At 54.8% G+C, this 24,951-nt stretch overlaps 2 protein-coding genes across 3 annotated transcripts in view; both read left to right on the top strand.

The window, feature by feature from the left end:
- Nucleotides 1-354: 354 nt before the first annotated feature.
- Itih1 (inter-alpha-trypsin inhibitor heavy chain 1) lies at nt 355-13,402 on the top strand. 2 transcript variants are annotated; one of them, XM_004631645.2, is made up of 22 exons: nt 401-514; nt 775-795; nt 1,082-1,248; nt 1,675-1,779; nt 2,143-2,305; nt 2,828-2,941; nt 4,127-4,252; nt 4,334-4,450; nt 5,012-5,180; nt 5,274-5,399; nt 6,253-6,434; nt 6,672-6,857; nt 7,911-8,050; nt 8,852-9,006; nt 9,090-9,104; nt 9,442-9,462; nt 9,797-9,877; nt 10,015-10,128; nt 10,987-11,188; nt 11,842-12,014; nt 12,540-12,651; nt 12,813-13,402. In XM_004631645.2, exons 1-22 carry the CDS (start codon nt 401-403, stop codon nt 12,940-12,942), a joined length of 2,733 nt encoding a protein of 910 aa, XP_004631702.1. In that variant the 3' UTR covers nt 12,943-13,402. The 2 variants fall into 2 exon arrangements, with proteins under 2 accessions (XP_023571502.1, XP_004631702.1); XM_023715734.1 differs by lacking the exon at nt 775-795 and having other exon boundaries at nt 355-514; nt 12,813-12,942.
- Nucleotides 13,403-16,026: 2,624 nt separating this feature from the next.
- Itih3 (inter-alpha-trypsin inhibitor heavy chain 3) overlaps nt 16,027-24,951 on the top strand; it is a 13,809-nt gene continuing 4,884 nt past the window's right edge. Inside the window, 15 exon segments of the mRNA XM_023715809.1 lie at nt 16,027-16,105; nt 16,107-16,136; nt 16,789-16,809; nt 17,799-17,965; nt 18,064-18,168; nt 18,375-18,537; nt 19,002-19,115; nt 19,927-20,052; nt 20,329-20,445; nt 20,693-20,861; nt 21,443-21,568; nt 21,796-21,977; nt 23,319-23,504; nt 23,660-23,799; nt 24,374-24,528. Of these exon segments, the coding sequence (XP_023571577.1) occupies nt 16,034-16,105; nt 16,107-16,136; nt 16,789-16,809; nt 17,799-17,965; nt 18,064-18,168; nt 18,375-18,537; nt 19,002-19,115; nt 19,927-20,052; nt 20,329-20,445; nt 20,693-20,861; nt 21,443-21,568; nt 21,796-21,977; nt 23,319-23,504; nt 23,660-23,799; nt 24,374-24,528 (1,873 nt within the window). The 5' untranslated portion in view covers nt 16,027-16,033.

Here is a 24,951-nt window from a genome sequence, read left to right as displayed (position 1 = left end):
AGGCAGAGGATAAAGCTGAGTGTGAAGGCCCTGAGTACCCCACTACCAAAACAAGTTTTTAAAAATATATTGTTTAATGAAGTTTAGAAGCCACTTTAACTGTGACTTCTTGCCAGTTGTCCCCGTGCCACTAGACACAGGGTGAGATGCGCAGCGGAGGGTCTTCACAATTCACGTCACCTCAGTGAGCTCCACAGGCCACGCCATGTGCTGGTTGGGAATTTGCACAGCCCAGAGCTGGGGACCGCCCCCGGCAAGAGAGAGGGCCTCCATGGTTGATTTTTGATCTGCGCATTACAATATTTGCCTTCACTGTGTCTAATGTTTAATCCATGTTTATCCAGCACTGCATTGATTAATGGTCTGAGTAAAGTGACAGGACAGCAGGGGCCTGGAGACCATGGATGGTGCCAGGGGGCTTCAGACACTGCTGTGTGTATATCTGTTTTCCTTCCTCACCCTGCAGGCTGTGCCCACTTTGGGCTCCACCACAGGCAGGTCCAAGAGCAATGAGGTATGTGGCAAAGCCTTTGGGGCACAGACAGGCAGATGTGTCTGGAGGGGCCCCTGGAGGGACACAGAACCCTCCCTTCAGGGGTTGGGGCCTTCACAGCCCACCCTCAACCACCTCTGACTGGACAGGTCACCCCCTGCAGCAGAAGGTGAGGCAGAGGGGCAGAGGACAAAAGCTGTGCTCCCACCCTCGCCTCATAGAGCACAGGCCGCGGTCTCCACACGTTCCCACTCACCCCCAGCCCTGGCTTTGTTTTGCAGAAACGACAGGCTGTGGACACAGTGAGTGAGATTCGGGGCAAAGGGGTCTGTGATGGGGCCCTCGCTACAGGTTTGCCTTCTGCACCCCTCAGGGGTGAACTCCTCCAGTGGGTGCCACTGGCAGAGGGAACCCCTATCTCCTGCAGTAGGGGGCGCTGTTCCCACCTCACCTCATGCCCTCCCCACAGTCTGAGCAGAGAGGAGGGTGTCCTTCTGTGAAGTCCTGCCTCTCCGTGTGGCATCTGGCACCCTCCATCAGAGGTGAGCCTCAGTATGACAGAGGTCTCTCCCTCCTGTCTCATTTCAGAAAGCCAATGGTGTATTCATCCAGAGTTTGAAAGTCAACTGCAAAGTTACATCTCGTTTCGCTCACTATGTGATCACCAGCCAAATGATCAATACTGCTGACAGAGCCAGGGAAGTAGCCTTTGAGATGGAAATCCCCAAGACGGCCTTCATTAGTGACTTCGCCATGTGCGTGTCCAGTCTGACTTCCATGCCTGACCCCAGATGTGTCCATTCATCTGTCCCAGCCTAAGACCAGAGTGCCCCGACAGCGTAGACTGTCTCCTCACTTCCAAAAGAGGCATAGCTAGCCCTAGTGCTGAGGGAAAGAAGCTCTTGGGGTCTGTTCTTGGTTCCCATCTTAGAGGCAAACTGGGGCCTCTATTGGGGTGTGTTTAGCCCCAGGCCTGAGGAGCAAAGGCTAGGCTTGGGCTGACCTCCATGGCCATGGCTGCCCATGGCAGCACCCACCCTGAGCAGGGAGCAGAGGACGCTCTCCTCCACAGGCTCACGTGGACAGGGCCTTCTCAGGTGTAGGCTCAGCACACCTCCAATGTGAAGTGCCTGCCTGCATGGTCAAGGAGCAGTACTGAGGGCCTTCTTTCTTCCCCACAGCACAGCAAACAGGAACGCATTCATCGGAGACATAAAGGACAGAGTGACTGCATGGAAGCAATACCGGAAAGCTGCCATCTCTGGGGAGAACGCTGGCCTTGTCAGGTATGTTCCGGGGCCTGCTGGCCTGGCCTCCAGGGCTTCCTTCCCCAGTCCAACAGAGCTGAAGGCTACAAGGTGGCCATGACTGGGGAACAGCCCCCGAGTACAGAAGTGTGAGCAAACTGCCCAAACGCAGATGCCAGAATGGGCAAGGCTGGCACACACCCCAGGTCTCTTGGGGAGAAATGGGGCCCCACCCTCAGCAGTGACCTTGATCAGGCAACCGAGACAGGGAAAGGGTCTAGGGCTGGGGGAAAGAACCGTAGCGTGGGAGCAACCGATTCCGAGGGCCATGCTCTGGATGAAAAGGACCCACATGCCATTTGCCATTTGCCTGCCTTTTCTTGCTTCTGGTTGCATATCTAGGGCTTCGGGGAGAAATATGGAGCAGTTCTCCATCCATATCAACGTCGGTCCCCAGAGTAAAGCCACGTTTCGCTTGACCTACGAGGAGGTACTAAAACGAAAACTTACACAGTATGACATTGTCATCAAGGTGAAGCCCAAGCAGCTGGTGCAACATTTTGAGGTAAATCGCAGGCCTTAGGCCTAGCTCCTTCCTCTTACTTTCTCCAAGGCTCCCAACACTGGCTCAGCCCTTACTGCTTGCCACCTCGGAAGGAGAACCCCAGGCAGGGTGCTGACTCCTCAGGGTGGCCGCCAGTGGGCTTCTCTTGGCCACAGAGCTTCTTGACTCTTCCAACACACACCTCATTTGTAAGCCTCAGTTTGCTCATCTGTTAGCTGGGAGACTCCTGCATTTTCCAGGACTGGCACAAGGCATGCTGAACATACCAGTAGTGCATAAGCCAGAAGGTCCTGGGAAGCCAGTGGGGCTGTGATCAGTGATCATCGGGGGCACCAAGGTGGTGCCTGGCAGGTGAACCTTCAGTGTTAAACAGTTTTTGAGTGCATACAATGTGCCAGGCTCCACGCCGCGGGCCAGATGGGCACTAGACACCATAGGTAATCAGGTCACATGCTGGCTCCCGGCTGAGACTTGATGCTGCCCCGACGGGGCATTGGAACAGAATTTGCTTCAATGGTATAGATTGACGTGGACATCTTTGAGCCCCAAGGGATCAGCAAGCTGGATGCGCAGGCCTCCTTTCTCACCAACGAACTGGCAGTTCAAACTATCAAGAAGTCCTTCTCGGGAAAAAAGGTATGTGCGATGGCAGGGCACAGCAGTGGACCCTCAGGGATGGCCTCCCCTGGCTCACCCCTTGTGGAATGTCCAGGCTTAGCTAGGTGGGGCTGCAGGCTTTCCTGCAGCTGAGTGAGGCAGCTGGTTGGCATCACAGTGAAACTCCACATTGCTGATTCTCGAACAGTTTAGCACAGCCTGCGTCCTGAGGCTGGGGAGACGCCCGTCCCAAGGCTGCCACTCATTGGTCCAGTGTACGTTGCTGGCTTGCTTGAGGCATGGTTTCCTCTTTGCCTCCCTCAGCCCTTGAGCCAGCATGCAGGGAAGTGAATGGCACATAAGCCAACCGTGGATGCTTTGCGCTTAGGACTTCCACCTTCGGTGTGTCTGGAAATAGTTACATTTGGAAAGGCCTGGCCTTGGGCTACCCAAGGAATTGCCACTTGCTTGGCATCCACCCATGTGCAGGAGTCCTGAAAGCACCTGCCTGTCCCCACCCCAGGTCTTGGAGAAGTGTGGCATGTAGGTGTTGTGGCCCAGGGAGTTCTCTGCTCCCTAAATGACCTTCCCCTGAGCCACGAGCAAATCCTTTCACTCTTACACATTTTCTATAGTGACTCCATAGCAATTCATTGAAAAGAAATGTCTAGCACAGTCACGCAGATTTCCTTTGAAAAAGTAGGCCTGCTCTATATGTTAGCAAACACACCTGCTTTCTGTGGGGCATTTTTTTTTTTTTTTTTTTTTGCGGAACCGGGGATTGAACTCAGATCCTTGTGTTTGCCGATCAAGCGCTTATCCTACTAAGCCATCTCCCCGGCCCCTGGGGCATTTTTTTAACAATTTTTTTTCACATTTTGGCTTGTCTTATAGCCTTGCCTTTTGACTCGACAGCTTGAGTTGATGACTCTCTCTTACGTTACCATATGGCTGTTACTTTGTTTCTGTTTACATAACTCAAATGGTGATGCTTATTGTAGAAAATCTCCAAAATTCAGAAGTATAGAAGCAAAGGAACAGGTTTTACCTCCCATCACATAAAGGTGTGCACTCTCAGTAGCTAGGGGAGTAGCCTACCAGACTAATTTCTACACACACACACACACACACACACACACACACACACCTTTTTACTTTGTCTTTGAAAATATCCTGCTTGTGGCCCTACACATCCCTCCTTCTTCACACTCTCCTTGGCTCCAGGGTCGCGTGCTTTTCCGCCCCACTGTGGGCCAGCAACAATCCTGCCCCACGTGCACTACCTCCTTGCTGAATGGGGACTTCAAGGTGACCTACGATGTCAACAGAGACAAGCTCTGTGACCTCCTGGTGAGCCCAACATCTAGCCCACGCCCAGGGGGGCAGGCCCTGGGTGCTAGGGAGCAGCATCTTCATTCTCCCGTGTTCCAGGTGGCTAATAACTACTTCGCCCACTTCTTCGCCCCCCAAAACCTGACTAACATGAGTAAGAACCTGGTTTTTGTGATTGACATCAGTGGGTCCATGGAAGGCCAGAAGGTGAAGCAGGTAAGCTCCATTAGCCAGCAGGCACTTCTTCGGTCCCATTACCCACTCCACAGCAGTTTGCTGACTGAGTCTGGCTTGGGACTCAAGCTTCTGGGGGAGACAGCGTGATAGAACCAAAGCCTCAGCATGAAAGCTCTGATGTCAGCAGCTGTTGCTTCCTGGAGGCCCGAGCTTGGGGAAGCATATTCACTTCTCAATGACAACACTGAGGGTGACAGTGGCACCCACAGTGTTCCCCAGGAGAAGTGCTTAGAAGAAGAAATGTGGCTGCTGCAAATGCCGAGAATAGTTAGGGTGATCCATGGGAAGGCATCTTGCTGTAGGGCCCACTGGCCAAGCTGTAGAATTTCCCTGTCCTACCTGGCCTCCTGCTCATCTCTTGTCACGATATGCCCCTCCTGAACTGCCAGGCCCTGCTTCTCTGTTAGGGCCACCTGGCTGTCCTGTCCTCTCCCTCCATCTACACTGGATCCCTGAAATGGGAATCTGGAGTTGATGGATTGTGCTATCCTGTTGTGATTCTGGTGCCTAGTCCCTCTACTGACTTTCCTGTCCCTACAGACCAAGGAAGCCCTCCTTAAAATCCTGGGGGACTTGCAGCCGGGGGACTATTTTGACTTGGTCCTCTTCGGAACCCACGTGCAATCTTGGAGGGACTCTCTAGTGCAAGCGACCGAGGCCAATCTCCAAGCAGCCCGAGACTTTGTAAGGCACTTCTCCTTGAATGGAGGTAAGGGCAGGGCCTCAGGCCACCTCTGGATCACTCATTCCCTGCAAATATGGGTGTACGCATACACTCTCATCTGATTTCTCTCCTTTATAGCTACAAACCTAAATGGAGGTTTGCTCCAGGGAATTGAGATCTTGAACAAAGCTCAGGAAAGCCTCCCAGAACTCAGCAACCATGCCTCCATTGTCATCATGCTGACAGACGGCGAGCCAACTGAGGGTAAGCACCTGGATGCTGCCTTGGGAGGTGGTGATCTCCTTGTCACTGGCGGTGTTCACGCTGACTTTGGAAACCCAGCCATGGGAGATGCTTCAGGGGGACAGAAAGGCTTACAGCTAAGTCAAGCACTGGTCTAAAAACACAGTGGAGATCATGAGGTACATCTATCAAGGCGTACCTCTTCCTGTGGGTTGGGAAATGAGGACGTTCTGTTAACAAAGGCCTGTAGGATGAGCAGGATTCCGGGCTTAAGTGTTGTGAGTATTCAGCACCTTCTGTGCCAAGCCCAGGACAAGGGACTGAGAAGAGAGAACAAGAGCTTTCTCTTCCCTGAAGGAGCCCAGGGTCTACTGGGGGAGGCAGGCCCATGCCCTTGATAGAAAAGGGTATCTCAGGGCTAGGGAACTGCATATAGGGGACAACTGGCCCAGGAGAGGTCTGCAAAGATTCTTGGAGGAAGAAAGTCCTCAGCTCAGGCTGGAAAGAAGTGGAGGGGACAGGAAGGGACCCTCGGCAGAGAGCAGCTTGAGTGGGAAAGTATCCACACTGCAGGGCCCGCCCAGAAACGGTGGGCCATGCCCCACAGGGAGGCACGAGGGTGGAGAGGTTGCAGGGGTCTGGCAGGCCATGGCAAGGAGCCATGGAGAAGAGTTTAGAGGTCAGATCTATTCCCTGGGGATCCATGGATGGGCAGGGCCTGGGAGGAGCTCTGTTACCAGCTGCTGCAGCTACCTGGTAAGGTGGGGGAGGGAGGCAGCCTATGACAGGAGGCTTGGGCCTGAGGCACTGTTCCCCATGTGCTCCACATTCCTGTGTTCTGGCTTCTTGTCACTATCTGGATGTGTGGCTACAGGGGAGACAGACCGTGCCCAAATCCAAAAGAACATCCGCAGCGCCATCCAGGGCAGGTTCCCGCTCTACAACCTGGGCTTTGGCCAGGACCTGGACTTCAGTTTCCTGGAGGTCATGTCCATGGAGAACAATGGATGGGCCCAGAGAATCTATGAGGACCATGATGCCACCCAGCAGCTTCAGGTCTCTCCCATACCCCTCATCTACCACCCACAGAATGCCATGGGAGCCCATCGATTAGAGAAGACAGAGCTTTGATTCAGAGTACAAATCAGCTGTGTGACATCGTGCCAGTTATTTAATCTCTCTGAGGTTCAGATTTCTCCTTTAAAGTGGGGATCCTGACACCCTGTTTTGTGAGCTGCCTACAGGCAGGTGCCCAGGGAGCTCAGCTCTGAGGCCACACCCCTCTCCTTCCAGGGTTTCTATGAGCAGGTGTCCAGTCCCTTGCTGGTAGATGTGGATCTGCAGTACCCTCAGGATGCTGTCTCGGCCCTGACCCAGCACCGACATAAACAGTACTACGACGGCTCAGAGATCATGGTGGCAGGGCGCATTGCAGACCACAAACTGGGGAGCTTCAAGGCTGATGTGAAGGCCCAAGGGGTAAATGGTGGCCCACCGGGGGTGGAGAGGCCATTCAGCAGCGCCTGAGTTGCCAAACCTGCACTGTCCTCCAGGGGCCTATCTTTCCCCAGAGTAGCGGCCCTCCACGCTCCACGCCGCTGTCACCAAAGACCTGGACAGGCTGCAGTGGTGCAAATGTGACCTCAGCTACTTGCACTCCCTTGACCCCAAATGGGCCACCTCTTGTCACATTATTCTTCTGGGATATGAGATGACAAGAGTGCAATACCCCCCGCGCCCACTCTACAACCATTTCCCGGACACCTACCGGGTACCGGGCCTTGTGGCACAGTGCAGCTGTGCACGTACGTATGCGTAGGTGGGCAGAGAGGGCGCGGGTGTGGAGACCTGGGCCTGCCCTCCAGGGCGTAGACTGGAGCCCACAGCATAGTTCAGAGTTCCATACTTGGGCTCTTGAGTGCAGTGAGCTGAGCCGGGCCCTCGCCCTGCCCTCCGTAGGATGGTGAGGCCACACCGCTGTATCCTTTCAGGGGCTAGCAAGTGAGTTCAGGTCTCTCTAGGCCTCACATTCCTTTTTTGTGCTGCACAGCTAATGCCACATTAGACTGTTTTAGGGTGGAATGGAATCCTCCAGGCAGTAGCCTCAGGCAGTGCCTCGTACAAAAGACACTCTTGGGGGGGCCTCTATTACTGCAGCTGGGGAGGGAGGGTCTATTCGAGTGCTGGGGCAATTGTGCAGCCTGCCCAGAGCTCAGTGGGCATTTGGAGAAGCAGATCACAGCAGAAACAGCTGGGGGCGTGTTTGTCTGTCTTAGAGTAACTCCATGAGGGTACAGCCTGGCCCTTCCACCCCACCGGGTTCCAGGGCCTAGGCAAGCCTGGCTTCCAGGGCCTGCTTGGCCAGCATCTGTAGACTCAGTGACCAAATGAACAAGCAAATGGGCATGAGAACAGGCTCAGGAAAGAAGATGATGCTTAGGTAAAGGTTGCAGAGACTGGAAGGCAGTGGGACCCTGCAGGGCCTGGACACCAGCTAAGACGTCTGGCTTCCCTCACCCTCTCAACTCTCAGGAGGGCCAGGAATTCAAGACGACCTGCCTAGTGGATGAGGAAGAAATGAAGAAACTGCTCCAAGAGCGGGGCCACATGCTGGAGAGCCATATTGAGCGTCTCTGGGCCTATCTCACCATCCAGGAGCTTCTGGCCAAGCGGTAGGGGCCCTATAACTGCCCAGCATGCATCGGCCCACCTCCCCCAGGCCTTGAGGTGAACAAAGAAGGGGCAGTTCTGGCCCTTCAGGGTCATGAGTGGTTCAGACTTACTTTTCTTCTGCTCTGGCTCTGAGTTAATATCAACCAGTAGGTCAACAGTGTGGGCGGGACACTCTTTGGATAGCGCTGTTTGCCCCACTGAGCCATCTTGAAAGAGACAGTTATTTATTTATTTTAATTTTTATTTTAAATTTTATTTATTTGTGTGTGTGTGTGTGTGTGTGTGTGTGTGTGTGTGGCCAGCTCAGCCCACCAGGGGGCAGGCTGGCTGGCATGTGGTGCTGGGGATTGAACCGTGGTCCCTGGGCTTTGCTAAGCTTGTTCTAAGTAGGTGCTTTAGACCACTGAGCCATCTCACCAGCCCAAGAGACAGTTATTTAGTGAGTACTTGGTATGTTGAGACACCATCCTTTAGGCCTCAGAGCCAGTAGAGAAATTCCTGCTGATCCCATGTAACAGATGAACAAAGGCTCGGAGAGCCCAGAGCACTTGCTTAGGTTGCAGGGCTGTGAAGTTCCCAATGTATTGATGAAGTGTTTCCCTCAACTCTATCAAGTGTGCAGGCTTTCTTTGGGGAATGTCTTGAAGCCCTGAGACCCTTAAGGCCACAGCTGTTGGCTAGGGCACTACAGGTGCTTAATGCACGCTTGTGGAACGAATGAACAGGGGCAGGGAAAGGGGGGGAGTGCAAGTCCATCGCTGCCTGAGCTAGGCTTTCAGAGACACATGTCCTGCATGCAGGATGAAGGCAGAGGGGAAGGAGAAGGCCAACTTGTCAGCCCAGGTCCTGAAGATGTCCCTAGACTATCAGTTTGTGACACCACTGACCTCCATGATCATCAGGGGCATGACGGATGAGGATGGGCTGGAGCCCACCATTGACAAATCTCCAGATGGTATGGGCACCGAGGGTCTGCGGCAGGGGAGGCTGTGGGCCAAAAGCCTTCTGGGCTTTAACTCTCTTTTTCCTCCTTTCCAGATTCCTTGCCCTTGGGTGAGTTTTAAGTGCAGGACTTCTGGTAGCTGGGCAGGTGGCACATGACCAGCCCCTGGGCACACAGCTCCCATTCTCACTCCCCCTCTGGTCTTCACCTACCCCAAGACCCCCTTCCCCCCTGCACACCAAACTTGGCCCCATTCCCTCTGTACACAGCCTGACCGCCCTGCCTGTTTCTGTGGGCCCCACCACAAGAGTTTGTGTCTGCAAGGCACTGGAAGCCACATGGGGAGGGCTGGGAGCCCCAGGAGCACTAGGCTGGGGCCAGATCCACCTTGGGTCATAGGACGAGGTGTGGACTGAATGGTGACACTGTGTTCTTCATCTTCTGCAGAGATGGTCGGACCCAGAAGGAGTAAGTGGCAGCTTGCACCTCTACCCCTCTCAGCCCTCGTGTCACCAGCCCTCTGGCTGAGCCCTCCACCCTGACCAAAGCCCTCTGCCTACCCTCTGCTTACTCTTCGTTGCCCCAAGGGGGAGCCAGCTCCCCCACCAGGTCTCCACCACTGTATCTGGTCAAACTTCTGTTCCTGCATCTTGAGCAGCATTTGTGGGCCCGTAGTGTCTTCCTCTGCTCCTGTGGCCTCAGGCCAGCCTGGTGGGGTGGGAGAGGCATTAGCACAGGGATTGGCAGCCCCTGAGGGCCAGGAAGCCCCTGAGGGCCCAGCCCCCTCTGCTCTCCCCCACAGCATTCGTGCTCTCAGCCTTGCAGCCAGAGCCCACCCAGCCCAGCTCTGCTTTCTATCAGTTGCCAAACCAAGTGACAGGCGGTAAGTGCTGGGGCAGGTCTGGCAGAAGCCCCCTCTTCCCATGTCCCATTCCCCACAACCTGCCTAGCAGAAGGCTTGTCTGAGCTGGCTCCATCCACCTCATTCCTGAACTAATGGCATCCATGTTTGACTCCCAGTGGACACTGACCCCCACTTCATCATCCGTGTGCCCCAGAAAGAGGACACGTTGTGTTTTAACATCAACGAGGAGCCTGGTGTAATCCTCAGCCTAGTACAGGACCCTGACACAGGTATGGTGGGTAGCACGCCCTCTGCCGGACAGGGAATGGACAGGCCTCGTCCACATTCAGGTACGGACAGACTGTGGCCACAGCCTGCTCTGCGGTGCCCTGTGTGTGGAGCATCTATGTGGCTATGCTCTGCCAACCTCCTTGCTCCTGCACCCTGGCTGGACCCTATACAGGGCTGGCCACGTGGGTGTGGAGCTATATTTGTGCACAAGACCTGCACTTAGTAGGGCCGCAAACTTGTTTAATGTTCTGCTCTTGCTATCTTGAAATTCTTAGCTCTCCTTGAGCAAGCCCCTCCCCTTTTTAATCTCATAGTGGTCCCTGCAACTGGTGCAGGGGTCCTGGCCCACCTTCCCCAAGCATGGCTGTTCAGAGCCTCTAGCAGTGCTGAGGAGGGCTGGCACACCACGTCTTGGCTCTTTCTCCTTCTTTGCTCCCTCCCAGTGCAACTTCCAGTGTTTGCTGGGAACTTGCTAGGGGCTGAGGTGCAGTGGGAACCAAGACAGTCCCTGCTGAAAGCAAACAGGTGAACCTCTTCATAGATAGTCACTTCAGAGTGTGAGCCATGATGTGCTGGGTGTTCAGGTGAGGGGAAGCCTGTTGGAAGGGGCTCCCCAGTGTCTTGCCAGCACTCTAAGCCTCTTCCTGTGTAAGTACAGACAGGGAGGCAAGGCCTCTGTCAGAGCCCCAGACAGAGGCCTCGGCCTGGGACGTCTAGTTTGGCAAAAGGGAAGAGAAGGCAAAGGAGTTGGCTCCAGGAGCAGGACATGTCCTGACAGCTCTGAGGCATGGAAGGGTGCAGAACTCTTGCAAAGGTCACTGGACCCCTCCCTGACAATGACATCATCGCCCATGCAGGTTTCTCGGTGAATGGGCAGCTCATTGGCAGCAAGGCCAGCAGCTCTGGGCAGCATGGGGGCACATACTTTGGGCGGCTGGGGATCATAAACCCCGCAACAGACTTTCAACTGGAAGTGACTCCCCAAAACATCACACTGAACCCTGGCTCGGGTGGGCCCATCTTCTCCTGGAGAGACCAGGCTGTGCTGCGGCAGGATGGGTAACTAGGCTGGGCCTGGGTGGGAGGGGGGTTGTGGTGAAGCCCCCAAGCTCCCTGTGTTTGCTCTGCTGCCTGACCCTGCAGAGCCCTTTTCCCTAAGTGTCCGTGGTGGTGCCTGTAGGCCCCTACAGTCAGTGTCTGGGGACCGCTTTCCTTGGTTCCTGGGCACATGCTCCTGGCCTAGATGCCTGAATGTCCTGAATTCCACCCCCAACACCACCAAAAAGCCAGCCCATCTTCCCAGATCCGCACGCACTGCTTCTGTGAAGCCCTCTACTCTCTTGCTCCGCTGAACCCCGGAGCTGTCTGGGCTTCTCTTTCAGCACCTGTCGCATCTGCCTTGTCTCATGTTTGCTCCTTCCTTTGATCATTCATTTATTTAACAAATTGTGGAGCACCAGAGCCTGATTCCAGGCAGCAGAGCTGAGTCTCACATGGAAGATATAAGTGATGAGTGGAAATCAGAGGCCACAGACTCTGATGATAGACTGGCTAGGATCTAAGTCTTGAACCCACCGCTTACCAGCTGTGTGATTTGGGGAAAATAATTTAGTCTCTGACTTAACTCTGGTCATAAGAGCTGGGGCTCTGAGGATGAGGACAACCAAATGGAGAGGGGCACAGTGCAGCTGCTCCTGTCCTTATGTCTGCAGGATGGTGGTGACCATCAACAAGAAGAAGAGCCTGGTGGTGTCCGTGGATGACAAGGCCACCTTTGAAGTTGTCCTACACCAAGTGTGGAGGGGGAGTGCGGTCCCCCAGGACTTCCTGGGCTTCTATGTGCTGGACAGTCACTGGATGTCTCCCCGGACTCATGGGCTGTTGGGTATGGCTGGCTGGCTGTGCTCATGGGCCCTGGGGCACCAAGACAGGACAGTCTGCAGCGTGGCTGCCAAGATTAAGGGCTTTAGGATGGCTCATCCTGGTGAGGGTCTTGTCTCTTCAAAGTGCTGCGATCAAACACAAACAAAAACTGGTACAGGTTGGGGGTACCAATTAGCAGACAGAGAGGTCCAGAGGGTCCCCAGGGGCTGTGATTGGGGTGGGTCAGCAGCCACACTGCTCCTCAGTGGTCTTTCTGGTGTTTCTTTTCTCTAGTAGGCACTAAAACCTCCAACCTCTCTCTGCAGCCAGATCCTTTCAGAACTGGTTAAAAAACAGTACCACCTGGAAATATATGTGTCCCCACAGCGAGTGAATTAAGGTGGTTTTTGATGCCAAGTCTTATGAGAAGTACTCAAGCCCTTGAAAAACCCATTCAAGAAACGGGCTCGGCCCCCAGGGAGCACTGCTGACCGCAGGGCAGGAGCACACCCCGACAGTAACTTCTGCCTCTCATGTGCCTTTCTAGGACAATTCTTACACCCCTTTGATTTTGAAGTGTCAGACCTCCACCCAGGCTCTGACCCCACAAAACCAGACGCCACACTGGTGGTGAAGAACCGTCGGCTGACAGTCACCAGGTGGGTGGGTGGCTCTCTAGCGTTTCTGCCCAGGGTGCTTTTGGTTCCCTGTGATTGGACCAGCACTTCCTCCAGGGGTCACATGGGTGGGGTGTGCTTCCAGGGGAGGTACAGCCTTGCCAGGTTCAGAGAGTAACCTCAGCTGGCTTATCTGTCCCCAGAGGCTTGCAAAAGGACTACAGCAGGGACCCACGACACGGGGCAGAGGTGGCCTGCTGGTTTGTCCACAACAATGGAGCTGGACTGATCGATGGCCTTCACAGTGACTACATCGTCCCTGACATCTTCTGAACCCACCAGCCGGCACACTAGACTTTCCTTGAGACTGTGGCAGAGGAGGAGGGCGCCTGCCTCGCCAAACTGGTCTCATGTCAAAGACCCCTAGGCCTTCCATTAAAGAGAGGCTACACCCAGAACTGGCTGGTTTTGGGGAAGGAGGAGGCGAAGAGGCAACTCAAGATGCTGCCCTCTGAGAGGGCCCAGGGGTCACAGCCAACCCAAAGTTGCGAGAAGCGGGTCACAGGCGGGGCGGGCAGCCCAAGCCAAGGCCACCCCTGCACCCTGCACTGCTAATCTCTGCCCGGCCCCATCCTGCTGGGTCCCTGGAGTGCCCCCTGAACACCATTCCCTACTCAGGCCAGGGCCTGTTGTTACTGTGGCGGCACGGGCAGTCACACTGACACAGAGCTTCCTGTAGCCAGACACTCAGCCAGCATTTTACATGAATGCTCTAAAGTATGCCCCAACAGGCAAAGGGGATGCTTTTATTATACTCATCTATAGCTGAAATTAGGTAATCTGTCCTAAGTCAGTTTTTGTTTGTTTTTGGTACTGGGAATTGAACTCACAACCTTGCACTTGCTAGGCAGGTACTGTGCTGTGGAGCTATATCCCCGGCCCTAAGTCACTTCTATCAGTGGCAAGGCCAGGCTTTGAACACCTGTTGTTGACATCAATCATCTGTCACTTGTGAACATTCTAGTCACCAGATGGCCAAAGCCTCTGGGATTCACTTCTGGATAACTTAAAATGAGCTTATGAAAGAACTATTTCCAGACAGACTCAGAGTTGTGAAGAAGTGCTCGAGGGGCAGGAGGCTGCACCGTTGGATCAGGGACTCCATCAGCCCTGTTTCCCCGCCAGGGTGGCCATCTTCTCTGGTGACCAAGCTGGGGCTTTTCCAAAGGCAGAAACAACCATTGCTAAAGTCGGACTGCAGGGGTGCAGGGGCCCATGGTCTCCTCACACTAAAGTCTAGAATGACCCCACTAGGGTGCCTTCCCTTAGTTTGGCCTTGAGACCCAGTTACAATCTGACCTCACAGTGTGTCCGCTCTGGGGAGCCATGGACCCTTGGTGCGCGCACTCTGGATAGCAGCACTGTTCCTAAGAGTCTGTTTTCTTCTCTGCTGACTTCTCTCTGGTTCCCACTTCAGACGAGGCCTATGAGGGCTCAGACAGCATGTGGGCTGGTCCTGAGGGCCCATAGGATGAACACAGCCGCTGGGAACGCAGGGCCCCCTTGCAGCAGGCTGCGTGGCCGGGGAGACTCAGAGGTCAGCTCGCCTTCCGAGCCCGCTGGGCCTCACAAGGGCAAGCCCGGATGGCAAGGTGGCTGCACTGGCCTGGGCGATGCCCTGCCCAGCTGGGGTCTCAGCTTCACTTTCTGTAAAAGGGAAATGGGGCGGACCTGGAGAGCTCCTAGATTTCAGCTAATTCTATAGCTCTGGACGATGACTCCAAGACGGCAGCTATCCATCTCCTTGGGGGTCTCTTCAGCATCTTCAGAGTCCTTATTTCAAGTTGTCACTATCATAAAACTACATGCTTGGGGAAGAGACAGTGGTTGGTGAAAGAGGCCAGGGCAGTGGTGGGGATGAAGAGAAGCCGTAGACTACGTGGGCAAGAGGACAGCCCCACCCAACCCAACCACCGTGGTGGCAGCGACCACAGGTGCAGAGAGAGACCACACGAACAGAGCTCCCCAGATCCAGGAAACTGCAGCCCGGGGCGTCCTCTCCACCTCCAGATATCAGCACCTGCTGGGCTTGTGCTCTGTCCAGCCAGAGCTTGGCACCACTGCTAGTAGAGTGGTGTAAGGCTGAGTGGGTCTGAGGAGAGCAGGTGCTCCCCACGTGGGTCTTGGGCACAGGTCACTGTCTCCTAGAGGCTGTATCTGTCCCTCTGCCACCATTGTGCAGATTTCCTAACTCTGTCATTGCTCGGTGGCTACCGTCACTTCCAACGTTAATCCTTTGTCATCCTCAGCCTCACACTTCTGCTTTCTGCCATCTCTCTCTTCCCACGTTCCTAGCTCTCTCTGTGCAGCTTACTGTCAGGCTCAGGGATTTAGTCAAGGCCGTGGGCCCATCTATCAGTTAGTTGTCCTCGCCCAGGGGTTCTTGTCTGCAATACCCAGCAGTGGGCCGCACGGGAGGGTTTCCTGGGCCAGCTCTGCTCAGGGAGCCACGGGCATGGTGGCACATGGCAGCCTTGCCACACGCTGGGGCCTAGGAGGGCTTTGGTGTGTCTTAGGAGGTCTGAGTCCTCATTCAGAAGTGCCTGCCAGGGAGGCCAGAGCCTCAGCCTCACATGTAGGAGAGTGACTGAGCTCAGCCAAGTCCTTGTCCACACCCTGGAAGGACAGGGGCATGTGACAAGGTCCGGCCCTCGAGGAGCCTTCAGGGGGGACCATCAGACCTGAGCACACCAACGTGATGACAAGACGAGCCCTTGGGGAGCTTGGGGTGTGGGGTAGGGTTGGCAGAAAAGGGAGACTGTTGGAGGAGGGCTCAGGGATGGCAGAGAGATGAGAGATGCCGTGCTCAGCAGAGCAAGGAGTGCCAATGTGGGGACAGTAAGATCCGAAAAACACACCGGAGCTAGATCCCAGAGAGCAAGCTGGGCTGCAGGATTCAACTATCATCCTTTTCCCAGGGCCCTGGCAGCTAGAGAAGGGTACTGAGCAAAGGGCTCAGCTGAGAGGTCCAAGCCCAAGGGTCATGGGTTGTTCCTGTTTCCTGGGGACCTTGAGAAAGGAGGGGCTTGATCCAGGGACTAGGTGGGCTCCCTGTGAAAGGTGAGGACAAAAGGCGACAATGTCAAGATGGCTCCTGTTCTCTGTGGGGCTCCATACCGCTTCTCCATCCCTCACACCAAGGAAGCCTAGGGTGTCCTTGCCCACATGCAGCTTCTATTCTCTAAGGAGCCCCTGCTTGGCCAGAGAGAAGCCCTAGCAGGGCCAACTGCCTGCACTGGGCCCTTTTAGACAGACACACCCACACCTCGCTTCCCAGAAAGCTTCCCGCCTCTGCCGGGCCGGCGGGTCACTGACCTTGTTTGGAAAACACTGGACTCCTATAAAGAGGATGGGCCAGGCCTGTATGCTCAGCAATGGCACCTGCTTGGTGGCCCTGCTTCACGTTGGCTTTGTTCTCCGGCTTGGCAGCCTCTGGCTTTCCAGGAAGTCCCCTTCGGCTGCTAGGGGTGAGTATGTCCCCTCTGTCATTGGAGGACCATGCTAGCCAGGTCTTCTGGGTGGAATAAGAGGTAGCAGAGGACTGGCATTGTGCTACTGGACAGTGTGGGACTCTGGGAAAACTAGGCCCCAGCCAAGGCCTATCTAGCCTGCTGTCTCACTCTGAAAAAGGCTTTTAAAACTCTGTGGGTCTCAGTTCCCCCATGGGGAATGCACCATAAGCTTCTTGACTCACTGCGGTTATGAAGGCTGAGGCTTCAGACAGCAGCAGAGGCCTCTACAAAATTCAGAGCTGAGTCCCATGGGCTGTGGATGGAGGTAGGGTGTTCTGGGAAGAGGCCTCCGGGCCTGGGACCAGGAAAGCAGAATGGGAGACAGAATACCTTGGGGTTTGTAGGGTACAAAGAGAGGTCTGGGCCCAGTTTTCCTTTTCTGGCTCCCTGGGTGACCTGGAGACCTGTCCCTTTGTGGATCACAGTGTACCCACCTATTCAAGAGCTCTTCTAACCCTGACACATGGCCTGGGGTGATCTTGTGTCTAGAGGTCCTTTTGGGCTATTCAGTGGGCACCAATGTGCTCTGGCCCCAGCGCAGAACCTGCTCCCAGGCCATGGTGGTCTGACCCTAGGCCTGACCTCTCTGTTTGTCTTTGCTTTGCAGAAACGGAGCCTCCTGGAAGGGGTAAGAACTTTCACTGGGGCGGGAGCCAGGTGGGGCTTGGCAGGAGGCCCTGCTTGCCCAACTGCTGGAGGTGTGGGCCACAACGGCAGCCCCTACACAGCTGGCAAACTGCGTGGGGGCTGCTACCCTAGCAGAGCTGGTGTGACAAAGACCCCCGGGAAAGAGAACTACGGAACCACGGCTCTCTAGGCTCATGGGCGGCTGCTCGGCAGGACTCCAGCCGCCATCCCTTCCTCCCTCACTCCCTTGCCCACACATGCTGGCACCTGGCCCTGTGGTGGGGCTAGAAAAAAACAGGGCAGTGGCTTGTCACCATCACAAAACAGCTTTCTAACCCTGTCTGAGCAGAGGTCTCCCTAGAGCCTCCCTCAGTCTATCACAGTCATTGGAAAGAGGGTGTCTGGGGCCTCCCATTGGGACAGGATTGAAAGTGCCTTTTTGGGAAATAGACCAGCCAATATCAAGGATGCAGGAGGCAGGCTAGGGTGTCCTGGGGGAGAAGAGAACATGACAAGAGAGAAGACACCAGGAAGAGCCGGGGCAGGGATTCAGGGCAGATTCTGGGTGAGCAGAAGTTCAGGCTGCGCAGAGGAGTCAGGACTCTTGCAGAGAAGTTTGGGGCACAGGGAAGCCCGTGGCCCCTGTGACGGCATGATGGAGAGAGAGAGTATGGGGGTAATGGGGAGCTGTGGGAGAGCGGTCAGACCCAGGCTTTGACAAGCTCTCAGTGGCTATGGCTGTGCACAAACAGATTTCAGAGTTAAGGAGCCAGGACAAACCTCAACACTACGGTGGGCAGCTGAATGTGGGGACAAGCACACAGCCCAGGCTTGGGGAGGGGGGGGTGACCAAGGGGCTGCTTACCAGCAGGGAGCCTCAGGACATGCAAGGAAGTGTCTGGAAGGGAAGTGGCCGGGCTGAGGACCTGGCTTTGGGTGCCACACTCCGACTGGCCACTGCCTGATGATATTGGTACATCTCCCCCACAGTTGGTTGATGACATCGAGGTCTACAGTACCAAGATCAACTGCCAAGTGACCTCCCGCTTTGCTCATAATGTCATCACCACAAGGGCTGTCAACCGTGGAGACAAGGCCAAGGAAGTTTTTTTTGATGCAGAGCTGCCCAAGACGGGCTTCATCACCAACTTCACCTTGTGGGTACCACAGGGGCTGCTGGCACTAAGCTCATAGGGAGGCCTGGTCTGGAGTGACATCCCTCACATCCACCCCTCCAAACTCTGTTTTGCTGCAGGACCATTGATGGTGTCACCTACCCAGGGAACATCAAGGAAAAAGAAGTGGCCAAGAAGCAGTATGAAAAGGCTGTGTCCCAAGGCAAGACAGCTGGCTTGGTCAAGTAAGTGTGGCCATGAGGTCTTGGGGAGAACATCCAGGCTGCTGAGGCCTGCTGAGACACAAATAGCCACAGCTTGCTATAGCTGAGTGTGTCCATAGCATCTACATTATCCCATCTTAGGTTGAAGCAACACAGGCCTCGAACGGTCAAGCTGGAACTTGACCACAGGGCTGAGGCGGGGGGCTCATGCTCTCACATCTGTCTAGGGCCTCCGGGAGGAAGCTGGAGAAATTCACAGTCTCGGTCAACGTGGCTGCAGGCAGTGAGGTCACCTTCGAGCTCACTTATGAGGAGCTGCTGAAGAGGAACAGGGGCAAATACGAGATGTACCTCAAGGTCCAGCCCAAGCAACTGGTCAAAAACTTTGAGGTAACCAACCACACCTGCTTCCCTGCTGGGACTTCCTGCAGCTGCTTGGGAAAAGCCCATGGAGCAGAGCTCAGGGAAGGGGCAAAGATGCAGAAGTTCTGACCCTACCCTGGCTAAGGAAGATAGAGGAGTTACAGCACCTCTGGCCGCGCATGGCAACTAGGGACCACATGAGGAGGCTGAGCTGGACCCAGTGCATACCCAGGGCGGCGCCACCTAGTGCCTCTGTGATCCTTCTGTGATCCTTGGCATTTTACCTATACCAAGCTGGAAGCTAAAGGAGATACTTCATGGTAGGACACATATGGCAGAATAGAGAATACCTTGGGTTGGGGACTCCTTTCACAGCCCCTATGGTCACTTTCCCGATGGGAGACACACCAGCCTTTGTTTTCACCAATGGACCCATCCTTGGTGTGGTCATTGAGTGACTTTGACTTTAACCACTACTTTGGTTATTTCAGATCGAGGTAGACATCTTTGAGCCCCAGGGCATCAGCACACTGGACGCTGAGGCTTCCTTCATCACCAATGACCTCCTGGGAAGCGCCCTCACCAAGTCCTTCTCAGGGAAAAAGGTACTGTAGATGCCACTCAGACCTGAGTCACAGGGGCAGGAACTCTTGCCCCAGCAGGACAGGCCTGCAGTCTGGGGCTTACTGACACATAGGAAAGGGTCACTGGATGGTCAGTACACAACCACTGTCTTTCTCCTTGGCCACCTGAGTCAGGAGTGAGGATGCTGGGGGCAGGAGCTGCTGCTGACAGCCAAGAATCAGGGCTTCAACTGTACTGGGGCAATGGGGACAAGGGAGCTGCTTAAATTCCAGCCCCATTCTATACTGGAAGTGGACAGGCAAGCATTACTGACTTAGTTTTACAGACTGAGACCAGATCTGGTGACTTTCCATTACAGGGTGAAAGATGAAAGGAATCTCGTTCTTGGTGTTGGGTAGTTGGCTCTAGTCCCCAAGGCCCCAGCTATTCCAGAGACCTTACTGACAGTGGGCAATGGCGGAACAAATGTCTCTATAAACAATAAGCCTCCGACCTCCAGGGTGAATTGCAAGGGGCACAGTCAGCAAGCCTTCCTGAGGGTGACGCCCGACAGGGGGCTCCCTTCTTCTTCCTCCCCTTCCCTCCCCTGTAAGCAACAGCTCCAGTGTACAAAGCCACCCAGTGTGAAGGGTAGATCCAGCTGGGGGTGTGAGGCAAAAGGGAGAGAGGTGCTGAACAAGATAGCTCGGGGAGAAGCTGTGCTGACTGGGACTGGGTGTGTGCCTCCTGTCCTGCCAGTCTCTGCCCTGCGAAGGGCTCCTCCCAGTGAAGACCCCTTGGGTGGTCTGCCAGTGGCAGGACTGGCCAGGATACTCCATCTCTGTCCCTTAGGGCCACGTGTCCTTCAAGCCCAGCCTGGATCAACAGCGCTCGTGCCCAACCTGCACCGACTCCCTCCTCAACGGAGATTTCACTGTCACTTATGACGTGAACAGAGAGTTGCCAGCCAATGTGCAGGTATTGTCAGGGGCTCCCCTGGGCTCGCCCGTTCCCATCATGGTGGTGAAAGGCTGATGCCTGAGGGGCTGCAACTGCATCTGGTGCCATCTCCTCGGTCCTCAGCCCAAGGTTGGGTCTCCTTACATGACACGAGCCAGCTGATGGCTCAGTCTTTGCATAGTACTTCATAGAGAACAAGCAAGGGACATCTTTTGCTAGGTGGAAAACGCTGTGACTTCCACCCGCAAGAGGGGCCGATGTGGTACTGGCCTCTGACTCTCTTCCCCTTTCTAGATAGTCAATGGCTACTTCGTGCACTTCTTTGCACCTCAAGGCCTTCCAGTGGTGCCAAAGAACGTGGTCTTTGTGATTGATGTCAGTGGCTCCATGTCCGGTCGCAAAATAGAGCAGGTTTGATCTCGTCTCTCTCAGTATAAGGGATGTGGGGGAGAGGATGGGTAGGAAGACATTTTAAAAGTGGAAAATGCTGGTATTTCTGGTGAAAAAGGATGAAAGAGGGCTCAAACCTCTGTTCCCTTTTGTGGGGAGCCTCGGGGAATGCTCACTTGGCGAGGACAGCAAGGGCTTGGCGTCCAGCGGGGGCCAGGAAGTGACCCACCTGCTGCTGCTTCCACGCTCAGCTTCTTCTCTTCCTTAGACAAAGGAGGCTCTTCTCAAAATTCTGGAGGATGTGAGGGAGGACGACTACCTGAATTTCATCCTCTTCTCTGGGGGTGTGACCACTTGGAAAGACCAACTAGTTCAAGCTACTCCTGAGAATCTCCAGAAGGCCAGGATATTTGTGAAGAACATTCGTGACCAAGGACGTAAGAGCACAGGGCTCAGCGAATTGCACCCCGCCGGCTCCTCCTCTTCTCTGGGCAGCCCGTTTTCCTCTTGCCTTGGGTAGAGCCTCTGCTGGTTTCAGCCCTGCTGATCTTCCCTAGAACAGCGGAGGGCTGGGCAATGCTTGGGCCTGAAGACAGAATCTGGGGTGTCTTTGTGGTATAGAGAAGCCACTGTGGCTGTTTCTGACCCATGAGCCTGGTACCCTGCAAATCCCAGCAAATAAATCCACAGAGACTTCTTCTGGGTGGGAGACTTCACTATTCATGAAAAGTCATAGATGATGCCTCTACTGCTCCCTTCCTTCAGATACAGGGGCCTGGAGTCCACCTGATGCTTTCCAAATTGCCTTTACAATCGCCATTGGGTAGCCTTTTCATTCTACATGAAAGAGTAAACTGTTGATTTGTTCAGTCATGATTCACTGAGCACCACCCCATAGGAGAGTGTGCTTGGCACACAGGCAGGCTGTACTGTCTTGAACCCCTCCACTCCAGTGTCCTTGTAACCTGGCATCCCAAGCATACCACACCCCCCATGGCGTGATCTGTCTGTGTCACAGTAACTAACATCAATGACGCACTGCTGAGCGCCATCCGTATGCTGAACAAGGCCCAGGAGGACCACCTGGTTCCCGAGAGGAGCACCTCCATCATCATCATGCTGACCGACGGGGATGCCAATACTGGTGAGGGGAGGGAGTGGTTCTGACCAGGGTGAGTGCCTGCCTGTTCCTCTGGCCCTGTCGCAGGCTCCCTGCAAGAATTTGGGCAGCCCTTTGTAAGGAAAACCTTCAAAGGCTGGGCCCTGCCTCGTCCTGCCAGGGTGGCTATGGCTCAGCACTGCACGTGTAGGAATCAGGCCTTGCTCCCAAAGCCGGGGCGGATGGCTACAGCATGGACACCCCTTCTGCAGGCGAGAGCCGACCTGAAAAGATCCGGGAAAACGTGCGGAACGCCATCAAAGGCAAGTTCCCCTTGTATAACCTGGGCTTTGGCAGGAATCTGGATTACAGTTTCCTGGAGAGTATGGCCCTGGAGAATCATGGGCTTGCCCGGCGCATTTATGAAGACTCTGACGCTGACCTGCAGCTACAGGTATGCCTTGTCTCATACTGTCCCGGGAATGGTGCAGCGCGTTGCTGGCCCCCGTAGCTCTCCCACTGTATGGCAGTTTCGGGGGGTTAGAAAGAGCTTCCTTTAGGATTGAAATCTGCCATCAGTAGAATGTGCCTCCTGCCCATCAGTCTCAGTTCCTATTTTGTCCTTATGCACCAAAGGACAGACCCGCTTGCTCTGTGGGATTGCTGGATCCAATACAAACTATTCAGTGAAATATAAGCTGCTGATAAGCAATGAATTTTTTCATGGAACTGTGCCCAAAGGAGCTGTATTAGCTCACTAGGGCTGCCATAACAAAACGCACTGCCCCAGTCTGGATGGCTTGAACAACAAAACCATCTCACAGTTCCGGAGACTGCAAATCCAAGACCAAGGTGCCAGTGGTTGGTTCCCTTCCAAGGGCGTTGAGGGCGAGACGGGTTCCAGACCCCCTCCCTGGCCTATCACTGCTCTTCTGTTCACTCTTCTTTCCCCTCCTCCCCCTCGTGGTGCTGGACTGAAGCCGGGGCTTGTGCCCTGAGCTCCATCCCCAGCAGCCTTCTTTATTTTTGAGACAGGGTCTTGCTAAGTGGCTAATTGGCCTAGGCTGGGCTTGAATTTGCAAATCTCCTGCCTCAGCCTCCCAGAGAGCTGGCATTTTAGGTGCACACCACCACATTTGGATTCCATTTCCTTTGTTTATAAAGACAGAAGCCATATTGGATTAGGGCCCATTACAATGACCTCACTGGATTATCTCTGTAAAAACTCTACCTCCAAATAAGGTCGCATTCTGAGGATTCCAGAGTTAGGACAACAACATATGAACTTTGGGAATGCAGGACATAATTCAACCCATAACAAGCACACTTACACTACAAAATATCCCCCTTTTCCCTTGATATTCAAATTTAACTGAATGTCCCACCTTTATTTGCTGAAACTGATACCCTCTCCCTGGCAGGTGACAGCATCTCCACCTCTGCAGGTGGACCCTCATGTCTTCCTTTCCATCTGTCACCTTCTCTAGCTTGGCATCCTCTCTTTCTTTCCTTTTTTCCTTACTTTCATTCCAACAAGTATTTCTTGGTTATTTCTCTGTGTGGGAACCCTGTTATTTCCTTCTGTTGTCCTGGTCGTCGAGGGGGTTGGGAGCAGGGAGGGCTCCCACAGACCAAAAGAAATAGTCAGGGCCACATAGAAGTAACAATGAGGGAGACCTAGTCCAGCCCTGGGAGCCAATGCCAAGCCACAGCAGCATGAGGGGCTAGGGCACCCCAGTCTCTCTGCTCCTGCCCTGTCAGCGCAAGATGACTGGCCCTTTGCCCTGGACCCCAGGGCTTCTATGAAGAGGTGGCTAACCCACTACTGACCAGCGTGCAGCTGGAATACCCCGACAACGCCATCCAGGACCTCACCCAGAACAGTTACCAGCACTTCTACGATGGCTCTGAGATTGTGGTGGCCGGGCGCCTGGTGGACGAGGACATGAACAGCTTTAAGGCCGATGTGAAGGGCCAGGGAGTGAGTACAGATTGGGGTCTGGGCATGCAATGGGCATGAAGTTAGCACTCTTGGCCTCAGCTTCCTGGCTGATGGACCGGGAACAGCTGCCCCCGAGCCTGGCTTCAGGCTCCAGGCTCCAGCCCCCAATGCCCCTATTTCCCCTCCACCCCCAGGCCCTCAACGATCTGATCTACACAGAGAATGTGGATGTAAAGGAGATGGAGAAGGCCCTGAAGGAACAAGACTATATTTTTGGGAACTACATCGAGCGACTCTGGGCCTACCTCACCATTGAGCAACTCCTGGAGAAACGGTGACTCTGCGCCACCCCACCTACAGCCGGGCGCCAGCCCGGGCACTGCGCACAGTCCCTGCACCAACCTCAGCGTCCCCCTATGCCGGCTGCACTCTGAGGAGACCAAGCGGGAAGAGCACCATCACACCCACACCCTCTCTTCTGTCCTTTTCTTGGCCCAGCCAAGGAGCTGCCAGGGAGGGTGAACAGAGCTAATGGCTGGGACTCGGGCCCCAGCCCCCAGAAGGCAAAGCTGTGCTTGCCCCACAGGGTGCTACAGTGCCATTTAAGCTCACTAGGTTACAAAGCCCCTAGTATAGGAACTGGCACTTGCTGGGCATCTGGCTTAAGGACTATCACAAGTCATGGTCATGGTGGCTATTTTAAGCCCCTGATATTCCAGAGATGAAACAGCTCCAGGGAGCTGGTGGACCAGTCTTTCTTGAACTCTATTAGGGTCCATCTGGGGAATCTAGCCATGTGGTAGTGGTAGGGGTGTCCCTGGTTGACCCTAGCTATCCTGGTCTGGTTCTGGGGCCCAGTGGAGGGGAAGGCAGGTGGGGGCCATTCTCAGGCCTGATTCTCCCCACAGGAAGAATGCTCAGGGTGAGGAGAAGGAGAACCTCACAGCCCAGGCCCTGGACCTGTCCCTCAAGTACCACTTTGTGACTCCGCTGACTTCCATGGTGGTGACCAAGCCAGAAGACAATGAGGACCAGACCTCCATTGCTGACAAGCCTGGGGAAGGTGGGCACAGAAAGAGAAGGGCAGAACCTGGAAACTCTCTCTAGGCCTGGGCCCAGGGTGTCCAGCCGAGGAGTCAGCCATCCCAGGGGGACCAGACTTCCCAAAGAGAGGCAGGCTGTTGGTATCAGAAGGAAACAGGCCAGTGGTAGGGAAGGTGGAGAAAGCAGTCATCAGAGACAGTGGGGTGTGTGTTGGAGAGAAGCCTCTGAGCCCCTCAAGGGGCACGGAGGCCGGGGAGATGGCTCAGTAGAATAAGTGCTTGCCTGGCAAGCACAAGGGCCTGAGTTCAATCCCTGATTCTGAAGAAGAAGGAGGAGGAGGAGGAGGAAGAGGAAGAGGAGGAGGAGGAGGAAGAGGAGGAGGAGGAAGAGGAGGAGGAAGAAGAGGAGGAGGAGGAGGAAGAGGAGGAGGAGGAGGAAGAGA

The sequence above is a fragment of the Octodon degus genome, unplaced genomic scaffold (genome assembly GCF_000260255.1).
Source record: "Octodon degus isolate 3935 unplaced genomic scaffold, OctDeg1.0 scaffold00043, whole genome shotgun sequence".
Lineage (NCBI taxonomy): Eukaryota > Metazoa > Chordata > Mammalia > Rodentia > Octodontidae > Octodon > Octodon degus.
The sequence above is the reverse complement of the archived record's forward strand: the minus strand, read 5'-3'. Positions and strand labels throughout refer to the sequence as shown.

Bases quoted from the DNA above. Each gene is read 5' to 3' on its own strand.
- Itih1 (XM_004631645.2), top strand. From the start codon at position 401: ATGGATGGTGCCAGGGGGCTTCAGACACTGCTGTGTGTATATCTGTTT. The intron at 515-774 runs GTATGTGGCAAA...TTTGTTTTGCAG, and splicing joins GCAGGTCCAAGAGCAATGAG to AAACGACAGGCTGTGGACAC. The intron at 11,189-11,841 runs GTAACTAGGCTG...TTATGTCTGCAG, and splicing joins GCTGTGCTGCGGCAGGATGG to GATGGTGGTGACCATCAACA.